Below are 15,220 nucleotides of genomic sequence, written 5' to 3' on the forward strand. Positions count from 1 at the left end.
ATATTTCAGTTGTCTTCATTTGTTTTTTCAGTTCAAAAATGACATCTTGCCAATCAAAATTTTAATATACTTTTTTAATTACAATGCTTTCAGCAGTAAATAAAAATGATTCACGCACAGAAAATTTTGTTCTTGAATAAATTTCGAACGTCAAGTGACCCAGGTTAAATTTCGGAATATCTGGGATCAGGTTAAAATTCTATTCAAACTTTAGTCTTACATGATACAACTTTAAATAGCATATTTGACTAATTTATTTAAACAAATGCAAGATCTGGAGGGGGCGAAAATTTCAAACTTTTGTTGAACATGTCATACTTTGAATAACTGTATTTCCTTTAAAACAAAACAAAAAAAAATTTTAAATATGGATTTATTGGTCTTTTTACTAGCTTTTCAATTATAAAAATGATTTAAAAGAAAAAGAAATGTTTAACCTTCAAAAATGAAAAAAAAATAAAAATGCATTTATAAAAAGGACAGTTTTTTAAAAATTTTTTTCAAAAAGTTTAGGTATTTTCCTAAAAATAATGTATAGGTCAAAAAGTGGGACAAAAACTTTTAAGTAGTCAAATTGAACGATTATTTTTGCGGTACGCCTTTAAAGTCGATTATTGAATCTAACAAATGTTTGGTTAGTTTATTTAGTATTAGTCGATTATCTTGTCATTATTGAGCAACTTTTAAGTTGCAGACGCGCAGAGAACTAACCAAACATTTGTTGGATTCAATAACTATAAAGGCGTACAGCAGAAATAATCTTTTAATTTGACCACTTAAAAGTTTTTGTCCCATTTTTAGTCCTATACATTATTTTAGGAAAATACCTGAACTTATTGAAAAAAAATTTTTAAAAACTGTCCTTTTTATAAAAAAATACATTTTTATTTTTGAAGGTTAAACATTTTTTTTTCTTTTATATCATTTTTCACGGTGTGCCTGGAGCAACTTTAATTGACAGTGTTTTGTATATCAGATTTTTTGTGGTATATTGTTTCCTTATCTTTTACAAACAATTTAAGATCGAAAACGTAATTATCCGCCGGGCGCTTTTTGAGAAAAGTGAATTTTATTATTTAATATTCGCCAATTGTCAATTTCTTTAAAAATTATAAAAGACAATTTGAGATGTTATTTTATGTTAGACATACATATTTTGTAAAAAAAACATTAATATAATCAAAATACACAGGTTTACAAATTAAAAACTTTTTTTTGCCAATCGAACAAAACAATTTTTTTTCGAATAGTAGGTGTTTTTTGAGTAAGAAAATCATAGTTTTAATTTTTTTCCCTCGTGCAGTTTTTCTGTAGCTTCAAATTTTGCATTTTCGAGGTGCGACGCCACTTAAACTTACCTGTAGGAAAATTAGCTTGTAAAAATATAATAAATGAGGTATCATTAGAAAGGTTATTAAATTACATTTCGATCCATAGGTCACAGAATAAAATTCAACAAAAATTGAGAGAGTTACAGTCGATTAAAGATGAAATTTCATGACAATTTTGATGATTTTTAGACATTTGAGTAACTTCTACTATTTTTTTCTACATCAAACAGGAAAGAATGTTTAGGTTTTAATTTTTTTATTGATAGACTATATCATTACACAAATTTTGAGCCCTTGTGGACCTCGATTGGATTAAAAATGACAATTCTACACTAAATTTAGTGAACGAAACTACATTCTTCATTTTTAGTATCCCTTAAACATTTGCAGCAAAAATTGAAGTAATAAAATTTAGTTAAGCTCTAAAGTTACTAAAATCACTAATAAAGGATTTCTGAAATCGTAGATTTCGAATCCAATGTTAGATTTCTAAATTTCAAAATGGCGGATCCAATATGGCGGACAAGTTTTTAAAAATCGATTAAATTCGTCTTAAATTCGTTACTCGGGGGTTTTCGGGGTCGCTGATTACGAATCTGATGTCAGATTTCAAAAATTAAAAATGGCAGATCCAATAGGTGCGAATTCGATGGATTTTAAAAAACTCGTTCACCATTATGAATCCATCCTTTTCAATTTTCGAAATCCGACATCAGATTCCATTGCTTGCTTGATAAAGACATCTAATGCTTTTTTATTTTTTGACACATAAATCTTCAACTTGATAAATACTCCATGAACTTTGGGTGTTATTGGAATTTGTAAATCTAAGTAACTTTTTTTAAAACTAGCAATACACTTAAAAATTGGGTTCAAGAGTTTGCGAAAAACAGGTTTTTACAACTGAACGAAAATCTTCTAAAGCTTTAACATAATTTAAACAGCTAATTGGACACTTTGAGCGTAAAATATCAATTTTTTCGAGCAACTTTTTGCTGGAATTTGTGTTCCTGCAAGTGTACAATTAGCTGTTTAAAGTATGTTAAAGCTTTTGTAGATTTTCGTTCAGTTGTAAAAACCTGTTTTTCGCAAACTCTTGAACCAAATTTTAAAAAGTGCATTGCTAATTTTAAAAAAGTTACTCTAATTTACATACAATTTCCAATAACAACCAAAGTTCACGGAGTATTTTTTCACGTTGAAGATTTTTGTGTCAAAAATAAAAAAGCATTAGGTTAATTTAGCGAGCGAGCAATTGGAATCTGTCCATTTTGATTTTAATTCTTTTTGGAGTAAATATAAGGTAAATGTTCAGAATCCTCTATACATGCATCGTTTGCTAAATGCCGTTCGCAAATAGGGTAAACGTTACCAATTGTCGAGGATGGTTCCAGTTGTCGAGTAAACAAATTTTGTATTTCATTTAAACATTGTAGCACATTGTAATTGTAAAAAGTGATAAATGTTAATTTTCTTATGCGTTATAAATGTGAAAAATATATTAATATTATATCCACAAAAAAATGAAATATTTTAGACAATATTTTTTGGTTATTACCATGGTAACATCGACAAATGGGAAACCCTCGGTAATTGGTACACTTACCCTATAATGGTTTGCATATTTAAATGTTAACTTAGTGTATTAAATAAAATATATTTCAAAACAGAATTACGTACTTAACTTATTTAATTTAAAATTCTGAAAGAGTTGATTAATATATACCCCACTTGATTTAAAATTATAATTTTATTAAAAACTGTGAAAAGATGTTTTTATAAATTAACTAATTTTGATTATATTAATGTTTTTTACATAAACTAACATCTAAAATTGTCTTTTATAATTTTCAGAAAAAATTTAAACATATTTGATCAAAGAAATTGACAATTGGCGAATATTAAATAATAAAATTTACTTCTCTCAAAAAGCGCCCGACGGATAATTACGTTTTTGGTCTTAAATTGTTTGTAAGAGATGAGGGAACAATATACCACAAAAAAATCTGATATACAAAACACTGTCAATTAAAGCTGGTCCAGGCACACCGTGATTTTATAATTAAAAAGCTAGTAAAAAGACAAAAAAATCCATATTTAAAAATTTTTTTTGTTTCAAGGGGTTATATACAGTCACGATTTTCAAAAAATCGATTATTTTTTTTGCATTTTCTTAAAGTATATATATTTGCCCGTTGTGAAAAAAAATTTTATTAAGATTCGAGAAATATTTTCGAAGTTGCAGACAAAACTAAAAAGGCGCGCCGTGGGGTGTAGAGCAGGTCCAGCGTCTTTAACCTCGCTTTTCTCAAAACTATGTTTTTTAAGTCGGTGAACACGATTTCTCGAAAACCGCTGAACCGATTTAGCTCTAATTTTCACACAAGCTCAACAGCTACTTTTTGCTATCCTTAATCGTTGGTTTTTTAAATAAAATTATAATTTTAATCAACATTTGAAGACGATTTTTTTTTCATAAAAATGAACTTTTTTTTTGGCTGCCATTTTGTCAAAAAGTGATATTTTATTAATTCCAACGATCAAAGACTACATTTTTTCATACACTAACAGAATCTATTTAACTTTTTGATCTCAGATGATTCTATCAATTGTTATCTTGTTCACCGCGGGCCACTTTTTTTCGTGGATCTTTGGGAGATAAGCTACAGAGGCCAAAAAAAAAATATTTTTACAAATGAAATATATTTTTTTAAACTTTAAAAGATGTAAAACATTATAGAAAAACTTTCGCTTTAATAAGTAAATATTCCTTTTAAAAAAAAAATCCCGAAAAACTGCATTTTTCCGACCGCCTTACTGTATATAACCCCTTAAAGACAATACAGTTTATCAAAGTATGACATGTTCAACAAAAGTTGAAAATTTTTATCCCCTCCAGATGTTACATTTGTTTAAATAAATTAGTCAAATATGGTATTTAAAGTTGTTTCATGCAAGACTAAAGTTTGAATAGAATTTTATCCTGATCCCAGATATTCCGTTTAACTTGGGTTACTTGACGTGGAACCCGTCATGTATTTTTCAAATATATAATATTAAAAATTAATGGATTTTAATACATAATATTTATGACTTTTTTAAAATTATTAATAATTATACATTGTGTATTTGTACAAATTCATTTCTTTAATTATTTATATATTACTAGCGTCATATTCCTCGCTCGCTGACGCTCGCTCGGAAGACATTTTACTTATTTATTTCCACTTACATAAATTTTTATTATTATACATTATTATTATAATATTTAATTTTTATTATTTATTTAATAGCATCTTTATTGTTAAATTATTATATATATATAACTATAATTTATTTATTTATTTAAGTACCAACGAACTTACAAAAATATAATTATATACAGGCAAACTTCGCTACGGCGGACTTCTATACGGCGAAAACTCGCCAGGTAGAAGTAGAAGGGATTATATCAGTGAGAGTTGTGACTGTGTGAGTGCCATGAAATTCAGGGCCGAAAAGTTTCGAATTGTAATTTTTATATGGATGTTCTTTTATTTAAATTATTTAATTTATATTTGATTTATAATTTTTGTTTATTTTGTGATATATTTTATATATATTATAAAAAATAAACATGAAAAATAATAAAATAAATAGAATTTCAAATCAAAGTAATTTAAAAAAAAATTATATTTAAAATTCATCGCAAAAATTAAATTAATTTTTATAAATAATAAAATTTTCCTGAGGAATTCAATTATTTTCAATACAATTTTAATAAACTTTAAAAATCAAATATTTAAAATTACCTATTAACAGACACGATTATTTTAAAAAGTTGAAAAAATTCTTTGTATAGGGGAAAGTGGGGCAAACCGGACCCCCTAACGGTTTTTTGACTCTTGTGACTAAACGAATCAACCGATTTCATTTTTCGACGGCTTGTTTGAAAGATCATTTAATTGCGCAACTTTTTCCCAGAGACACCTATTGCATTTACATAATCTACAATAATAAAAAACATAAAGAATCATGTAAATAATGGTTGTAGTAATAAAAATAATAATACGGGATTGAATATTAATTAAATAAATATTTTTTTAAATAAAAAAATAAAAATGTTTTTCATTATCAGAGAAACAATATTAAAGGGTCCGATTCTCATTGGAAGACAATTATTTTTCATTGTAAGTAAATATTTTAAAGAAAGAAACATTTTATTTAAAAATAATTTTTATGAAACTTTAATTGAATAGAAATATCCTATGGCCGGTTTGACCCACCGAAAACGGTCCGGTTTGCCTCACAGGCCCATTTTGAAAATAAATGTTTGTCAAAAAGAAACGCTTTGCAATTTAATCAAAGTTTTTGGTAGTAAATATTTCTGAGGTGTGTACCTTCAAAACCTAAGACCTAATATTTGGAAACATTACACGATTTCCTCAGAATTTCCTTAAGAAAAAATTCGTAAAAGTGTAGAAAAAAACTAAAAAAAAACTTTTGCTCCCTTCGTCGCACAAACGCAAGCTAAAACTGTCAGATTGAAAAAATAAGGTATACTAAACATGGTTGTTTTAAATTTGTAAACAACACTTTTTCAAAATTGAATGACTTAGAGGCATTATAATAGAATATTTCTGCATTATTAGATTTCCAGAATTTTAAATTTATCCTACAAATTTTTCGCTTTTTCAAAAACGTCTGTTTTTGCATTTTCCAAAAGAGTTGGGGTGATGTGCAACACCAGTAAAATTCAGGTATGTAATGCATAAATGTCGATGAAAATTTCTTTAATTATTAATTTTAGGCTTTTTCAATGCAAACTAATCGAAATCTGCCAAAAAAAATTTATTAAGATATAGTTGACCTCTAAAAAGTGAAGATTTCACCAAAGAAAAAACAAATTTTTTGTTTAATTTTTTATTTATTCATAACTGAATAAGGAATAAAATTAAAGGAAAATAACTAAGAATTTTTTATTCATCATGTGAATCGGAGTTATGGCACGTAAAAAGTATTTACGCCCACCCCAAAAAAAAGTGTTGCACATCACCCCAAATATGATATTTTGCGAAAAATGATTTGTACGCAATACAATGCAATGGAAACACAAAATATAAACAGATATTTAAAAACCCTTAAAAAACCAACAATAAACACATTCTTATCTATAAAATAAATTAAAACCCTTCACGAAACGACTAGAAATGTAAAGCGCGAGAAATATTTCCTTCTCGAGAAATTTAAGTTAACTTACGTACAGCAAACCTAACTGCGAGCTGTCTCGTGAGTTTTATATAAAAAACAAGTTATTAAGGACACAAACAAATGGCAATACTTGGCTCTGTTCAATATCGAACTGTAGATCAGAAATCGGCGGTGTTCCACATCCCCCCATGTTTCACATCACCCCACATCACCCTAATATTATTATTATTATTATTATTATTATTATTATTATTATTATTATTATTATTATTATTATTATAAAAGTTTTTTGGGACAAAAATTTTGTTTGGAAATATTACAATGTAAAACAAACATTAATTTAATTTTTATAAATCTTAAATTTTAAAATTTTTATTAGTTCCAATGTTTAAATGTTTTTTGTTGCGCATTTGAAAAAATCTTTTTTATCAGAAAAAAGTATTAAAATACATTTTCTTCGTTTACAGACAAGTGAAATATATTGATTTTCTTAAAATAAAAATAAATTTTTTATATGAGAGAAAAATAACTAAATTTTCTATTGTTTAAATAATGTTAATTTTTTTATAGCAAAATTAAACATTTTCAAATAATTATTTTCTATAAACCCTCGTTCGGTTGTATTTCAACTTATTTGTTTTTATTTATTTGATTTAAGTAAATATTTACTTGAGGGCAGTTCCATACCAAAAGCAAATGATGGATCACCGATTTTTCTTAAATTTAGTAATTTTGTAGTATTTGGGATACTAAATAATTGTGCCAAACAGTTTTTCAAAAAAAAAAATTTTTTTTTAAAGATATTTAGATTTGAAAAATTGGAAACTGAAAAAAATGACTTTTTTAAGAATTTTTATTTCGAAAGCTATTGATTCTACGAGAAAAATTCATTCATTCAAAATTGTAGAGAAAATGGCAATTTTTTATAATATTAAAAAAAAATGTTAAGAAAAATTAAATTTTCAATAATTTGTTTAAACAGTAATTTTTTATTGTTAAAAAAATATGCTAAGGACATCATGGAATTTCCTAAAAAAATTATTCTCACAAAATTTAAACCTTCCTTAATAAGTGATTAAATTTTTAAAAACGTGCTTTTTGATGTTTTTGAGAAAAAAAATTTTGAAGTTTGCTTTACGAGTTTTTGTGCGTTGAGCTAACTAAGCAGCGCCTATATCCGTGTATTTTAAAAGATGATATGACCTTTACTGCTCGCCCCTATACATTTATTAATTATATACGTATATATTATTATTATTATAAACAGTTTAACAATATATTTTTAACTTTTTTATAAACATTATTTTCCTTTTTTAACCCATTAATGCCCATATGGGCACAGGAACGCAAATATAAAAAAAGTAATTATTGGGATCCTGGCATGTGGTCTAATAATATTTTTTGACATTAAAAATTTTGTTAAAAAAATTTTTTTAAACAATCTGATATGAACAAATGAAGAAAAATTGATTTTTCTAAAAAACTGATAGCGCCATTCGATAAAATATTAATTTGTAGTATGAAATAAATAGTTATTTGTAGCAAATTCGAATTATTTAAGTTCAAATGAATGGAATAATTGGATCTAAAAAATATTGCTTTAAATCAATTAGGAAAATTATTTGATTCAGTAATGCATGGATTTTAATTCAAATAAATATTTATTTGCATCAATAAAATAATTTTTTTAAAATAACTAAATATTTATGGGGCATTCCGCACGACAGCACGGACAGAGCTCTAAACAAAAATTGCTTTGATAGATTTAACCGTTCAAGGGCTTAAAAGATTTCTACATTCATGTACTTCAAGATGCCGATGGGCGTTTTTTGTAAATTTTCATTTCCGATGCCAATACAGCTGTCAAAAGTCAAAAGGTCCATAAATCTCGAAATACTTTTATGAATTAAAAGCAAAAAACGAGGTAAATTATTCTGTAACTCATTCTTTAACAGTTTTTTAAGGTCCCCGAATATAAATCTAAAGTTTTTTTTTAAATCTAAAATGTCGGATCCAATATGGCGGACAAAATTCAAATTTTATCAGATTCAATTAAAACGTGTTACTCGGGGGCTTTTGGGGTCGCAGATTATGAATATGAAGTTACTTCGTAGAAATTGAAAATGATGAATCCAATATGGTGGACAAATTTTTAAATTTGATCAGATTTAATTAAAAAGTGTTACTCGGGGGTTTTTAGCGTATCTGATGACGAATTTGAAGTCACTTTTAAGAAATTCTAGCTTCATACTGTTCTATAATGTAAACAATTTGTTATTACCCTATTAAAAATTTACACGTGTAATTACACGTGTAATTACACATGTAATTATACGTGTAGATTTGGCCACGTGTAATTACACGTGTATTTTAAACTTTGATACTTTTTCAAACCTTTCTAGAATTGTTACACGTGTAATTACATGTGTATTTTATACTTTGTTATTTTTCAAACATTTCCAGAATTATTACACATACAAAGTGATAATTCTTTACAAATTCTGTAAAATATTCGAACTGGCTATCTCTCCCATATGTCCATCTCCCCCGGACTTACCCTACTCAAATTTTAAATAATATTTTTTTCTTTTTTAATACATATTTTATAATAATATCTTATTATGTTGTGTTCGCGTCATAACAAAAGCAGACGACGCGAGGTAAGAAAATTTGTACTTTTATTTTTCCCCGCAAGGAACGCCACTCCTGCTACGCTCTAAATTTTTGTCATCGTGTTCTCTAAAGTGGGGACACTTCCTATAACAACGCGAATAAAATTTTGCAGACATACATACATACATACATACATACATACATACATACATACATACATACATACATACATACATACATACATACATACATACATACATACATACATACATACATACATACATATACCTACATACAGACATACATTTATTTACAAATAAATTGATCAGACCTTACCTAGGAGACTCAAAATTAATTATTTTGTTTAAAAAAACACCATATTTTGACAATCAGAAGTTACACAGTCTAACGCTTGGCAACGTTGCTTCTGAAAAGTTAGGTACAAAAAAGTGCGAAATTTGAAAATAATTTCACATTTAATGAAATTACAGGAAAAGTATAAATCCAACGTTGCCGAGCGTTGCGTTAATGCTGCGTGAATCAAACGAAAAGTTAAAGGGGCATTTCTTTGATTAACAATGTAGAGAAAGAACCTCCTTAATATCATAAATATCATGGAAGTTTTAATTTTAATTAAATTTTAATTAATTTATTTTTATGAATTAAATAAAAATTAAAGTAATTTTAAATAAATTATATAAAATAAAAAAAATTAAATAAATGGGACATGTTGAATGGAAATGGAAAAGCAATGAAGTAGACTGCGAAGCGGTCGACGAGGCGCTAATAATTAAAAATAAATAATGTTTAAACTAAATGTTTTTGTAGATATGTGTTGAAGAGGGAACCGTCAAAAGATATAGAAACTGATTTTATTTTGCAATGAGGGAAACAAAATTTATTTAAAAAATACTGCAACCAGGCAGGCAATTCCTCCCTATGTGTGTATCTGCCCATGTCCAAAATTACCCTACAAAATTACATTTTCTTAAATAAAAATCATTTACGAAATAATTTTTTAATTTATGTTATTAAAATAATTAGTAGGTATTAATTTTATGTCAAGAAATAATTATATTAAATTTAAAAAAAATAATTTTTACCTTACACATGTTCGTTTATATAAATAAGTTTTTTCACAAATTTAAATAACTTCCAGAAATCTCTTCCAACTAAATAAATGTTTTTCTTATATATTTCTTTTGATTATTTTTATTTCTCAACTGTCATATAATGTTCCTTGAATGTTCAGTATAGCAATAAAAATACTAAATACTTATAAAAATTATGAGGTAGAATGGAAATACAAAATTAAATATTTTAAATCTTATAACATCACATAAAATTTCAAGGCGATATTAATTTTAATGTTTTCTTCAGAAACCTTAACAGATACGAAAATTTTTAATAGAAGAAAAAAGGGGCACAATAAAATTTCTTATTCAGAAGTTATTAAAAAAATGTTTTCTTTATTCATTTTTACATTGAGAAAACTGGAGAGTCAAATTCAGAGAATCAAAAAGTGTATGTTTCCTTTGCTTATAAAGAGAGTTTGATAGTTTTTCTAAAAATAATTTTGAATTGATAAAGGAAATCTGCTTGCATATTCTCTCAAATTATATATGAGGGTTAAAAGCTGCGCAGAAAATGTGAACGATCTGATGCGTGCGAACAACACCAAGGTTTTTCTATTATTTTTTGTTGTTTAATAGATGAATTACTAAATAATTAAGATAATAATTCATTAATTAAAACAGTTCCTTTAATCTTTAAAGAAATTAATAATAAAAAAAGTTGTTTTGTTTTTGTGACATTTAATGTATTTAATTTATGCATTAGGTTACCATATTTATTCATTCCATGCTGGGTAAAGAAGGGATTTTTCAAGATGGTTAATTTCTCCCTCTGCCATAAACTTATTTTCCCTCCAAGAGAAATGACTCGATTATATGTGAATCGTGTATTTAAATATATAGAGTATTTTCCAATAGTCAACTCTCAAATATGAACGATTAGTCCCTCCAAATGTTTAGTCCAAACCTCCAGTTTTCTCAGTGTAAACTGTCAGAGGTCAACTAATATAGGGATATAAATTTTATGTGTCGTTATAAGATCCGTCGTTATAAGAAAATGATTCCATAAATTAGGACTCAAATGTCCTAAGTTAGCTTTCTGTCTAGTGTTAGACAATTGGACAGTAGGAAATAAATAATTATTATAATTAAATAAATAAATTAATTAATTACTGATAATATGAATAAATAAAACTACTGATAAATTTTTTCTTCTTAACAGTAAATAAAAATTATTTTATACAACTTAAGCAGTCACTTTATCTATCTGTACAGGCACATACTTTACTCAGCAGTCAATAAAATGCCTATTATTGCCCTATGCAATAACGGACACTTTATTTACCAGCTGTGTTGTATGTGGAAACTTAGCATGCACAGTCACATGTAGCATACAGTGACTATAATAGATCTTTGTTGTATAAAGTGTAGTAAGCAACATGGGAAATAACCTCACTTAAGTGCCTCAATCAATATTGAAGAACTGAGCACATAAACTCGGTCTTGTCACCCTTGTATCATAATATGAGGCCTCGGATCGAAGAACTGGACCGCCGCGCGATCGAAAGGGATAATACCAGCCAGGTAGCAGTGAGCGCCTCTGGGCCACACACTGTTACCTGACTGTTATTATTCATTACAACCGAGCGGCGGTCGAATTCTTCGATCCGAGGCCTCATATACTATTCCTCTTACTCGGTGGTAGAGCAAGCGGACGAAAAGTACTTTGGCGCCCGTTTCCCTGTCACCGGGCAAAAATCAGTTACTTTGCGCCAGCCTTAAAGTGCCCGAAATGACATACTTTTTATTATCTAAAACGAGTAACAGAAATATGTTTCTTTTTTTTAGAATATTCTTCAATTTGAGGAGGCAATGGACCTTGAAACAATACAGGACAGTGAGGTAATTAATTAATAAAATATAAATTAAGATTTTCATTACAAATAAATTATGAATTTCTTAAAAAAATTTATTAAGTAATTATTAATTATTTTTCACATTTTTCTTATAGAGTTCTTCACTTTATGATGCAGATGAAAATATTTAAAATGAATGAACAATTCAGTTCAATGAAGAAGAAAATCCCATAGAAGAAGAAAATTCTATAGAAGAAGAAAATTCCATAGAAGAGGATGAAAATGGAGATATATTAACGAATATTATTACAGAAGGGTTGCAGAAGAAAGTAGATTCTCCCAATATATTAAATATAATTGAAACTCCGTTAGCAATTAGTGAGGGAGAAATGTTAATGATGTTTCTAAAATACTCCATAACTCATGAATTAACTCATACAGCTGTTAAAGACTTATTTACAGCTTTAAATTGTATGTTTAGAACACCTGTGTTACCCAATACTCGTTATTTTATAGACAAATTATTTTTCTCAAAAGAATTTGTAAAGTATCACGCAGTTTGTCCTTATTGCGGTCATTACGCAGGAACTTTCTTGCGAAGTGATAATGAAAAAAATTGTTCTAATTGTCAAAAAAATTTTAAAATTAATGATACTAAATTTAATAGTTTTTTTGTCACATTTAATATTAAAAATGAACTTAAATATTTATACTGGAACAAAACGATTCATATTATGATTATGTAGTGCGCCGTAGAAGACATAAAAGGGGAATATACCAAGATATATATGATGGAAAAGCTTATCGCCATTTCGTTAGAAATTTAAATGAAGAAAATAAAAAAATTATGCTTCTTTTATTTTTAATTGTGATGGAGCACCAACATTCGAGAGTAATACATTTTCAGTTTACCCTATTCAACTAATGGTAAATGAGTTACCAATGGAGGTAAGAACATCTCAAATGACAGTTTCTGCTTTATGGTTTGGAAAATCAAAACCGGATATGAATGTTCTACTAACAGGATTTGTCGACGAAATGGATGAATTATCAGAATCTGGAGTTGAATGTCAAATTCAAGGTAAAAATAGAATAATTAAACCATTCGCTATTTGTTGTTGTGTGGATTCTGTAGTCCGTGCGCCTATGCAGGGTATTTCACAGTACAATGGCTATTATGGTTGCAGTTGGTGCCTTCATCGTGGTAAATATGTGAGAAATGCAAAAAATACAGGTGGCTGCGTAAAATAGCCAATTTTAAATACAATTCCTGAAGAACGAAATGAAGAAAACTTTATGATGTGTTTAGATAGACTTATGCTTATTCAAAATGAAATTGATGCCACTGAAGATGAAGAAATGCTTACTTCTGAAGAAATTGAAAACGAAGAAATAGTTAATGCAGAAAGAAAAGAAATATTTGATGAAGATAATACTGATGATGATAATGATGCTGATAACGATGCTGATGCGGATAATCATGAAGATAATACTGATGTTGATGATAATGATGATGAAGACAATACTGATGATTATGATAACGATGTTGAAGAAGAAGAAGAAGAAGAAGAAGAAGAAGAAGAAGAAGAAGAAGAAGAAGAAGAAGAAGAAGAAGATACGAATTGTACTTATGGAGTAAAACACGTTTCACCTTTAATAAACTTACAAAATTTTAATATAATATCAGGTTTTGTAACAGAAAATATGCACTTTATTCGATTAGGAATAGGGCTACAATTGACTGATTATTGGTTAAAGAAATTGAAACCACAAGAAATTAAAACAATAGATAATTTTTTAAGCAATATTCTTGTTCCAAATCAAGCTATGCGATTTACTCGTTCAATATCAGATAGAGGACACTGGAAGGCAAAGGAATGGGAAAATTGGATCTTATACTTTAGTTTACCAATAATGGCAAATTTTATAAAATCGAAATTATTAAAGCACTGGGCACTTATTGTAGAAGCCTTCCACATTTCTTTACAGCCTATAATCACAAGTATTGACCTACAACGCTTATAAGCGTTGTAATTTGTCGATAACAAATTTCTTTACTAAATTTTCTATAGAAAATTTAGTAAAGAAATTTGTTATCGACGTTGAAAGTAATTACACAATAGCAGCCATGACTTACAATGTTCATCAACTATTACATTGGCCTAAAACCATAGAAAATTGGGGTCCGAGTTGGACACTTACTGCCTTTCCTTTTGAAACTGGTAATGGTAAATTATTGAACATGATAAATGCTGCAAACGGTGTAACAAATCAAGTTTGTCGAAAACTCTCAATGTGCCAAGCTGATTACTTTTTGAGAAACAAATTATATAAAAATTGTAATATACGTGTACAACTATATTACTCAAATTTGGAGAAAAAAACAACACAAAAGACATATAAAAACAACTCATGTAGATATTTTGGTGTGCCCAAAGCAACGAATGCAGCATGGACAGAAAAATTCAATTTTTCAAATAAAACGGTTTCTTATAACAAAATGGTAAAAAATAAATGTATTTATTCAATTAAAACGAGCAACAGAAAACGTTCTAATAATAGTTTTGCCATATTAAGAAATGGGACATATATCAAAATTAGAAAATTTGTAGTAGACGAATTAACAAAAGAAGAATATGTGATTGCAAAAATTCTTATTGTAGAAAATGCATTTGCAAATCATTGTAGTAAAATTAAATTAATAGTAGGATTTGAGAATGGTATTCAAGCAATATCAACTAACGAATTAGAAAAAATATGTGTATTTTTTAAACTTGAAAATAAAAAATTCATTTGTGCATAGTACCAAATTTATTTCTCAAGTGTACCAATGTCAAAATTGCAAGTTGTTGTATCGGGCTAATATTTTCACAGTATTTAGTACTATGTATGAGTACTTCAACCACCAAGTATTATGAAATTTTATAACAAATTGTAGAGGGGGGAGGGGGTTGAAGATTTTGGATAAGTATGAACAGTGCGTTTTCTAAAAATCGTAGCTTCTATATAATAAAGCAAAAAGAATTTTGACCTATATGTTTTTGGTAGGTTTTTTCACGCTCTTTCAAATGGTAAAAAATTTTTTTTAAAATTTTCAAAATTTAACCCTTTTTTTGAAAATTAAAAATTTTTTTGATTTTTTTTTCAAGAAGGACCC

At 27.5% G+C, this 15,220-nt stretch overlaps 1 protein-coding gene across 1 annotated transcript in view; it reads left to right on the plus strand.

The window, feature by feature from the left end:
* LOC122502372 (coiled-coil domain-containing protein 1-like) overlaps window positions 1-13,792 on the plus strand; it is a 33,268-nt gene extending 19,476 nt beyond the window's left edge. The window contains exons 2-6 of the mRNA XM_043612392.1: window positions 12,056-12,109; window positions 12,273-12,534; window positions 13,034-13,267; window positions 13,373-13,608; window positions 13,787-13,792. Coding sequence (XP_043468327.1) covers window positions 12,056-12,109; window positions 12,273-12,534; window positions 13,034-13,267; window positions 13,373-13,608; window positions 13,787-13,792 — 792 coding nt within the window. The remainder of the gene's footprint in view (window positions 1-12,055; window positions 12,110-12,272; window positions 12,535-13,033; window positions 13,268-13,372; window positions 13,609-13,786) is intronic.
* Window positions 13,793-15,220: the final 1,428 nt, after the last annotated feature.

Source organism: Leptopilina heterotoma, unplaced genomic scaffold (genome assembly GCF_015476425.1).
Source record: "Leptopilina heterotoma isolate Lh14 unplaced genomic scaffold, ASM1547642v1 Lhet_228, whole genome shotgun sequence".
In the NCBI taxonomy this organism is placed as follows: Eukaryota; Metazoa; Arthropoda; class Insecta; order Hymenoptera; family Figitidae; genus Leptopilina; species Leptopilina heterotoma.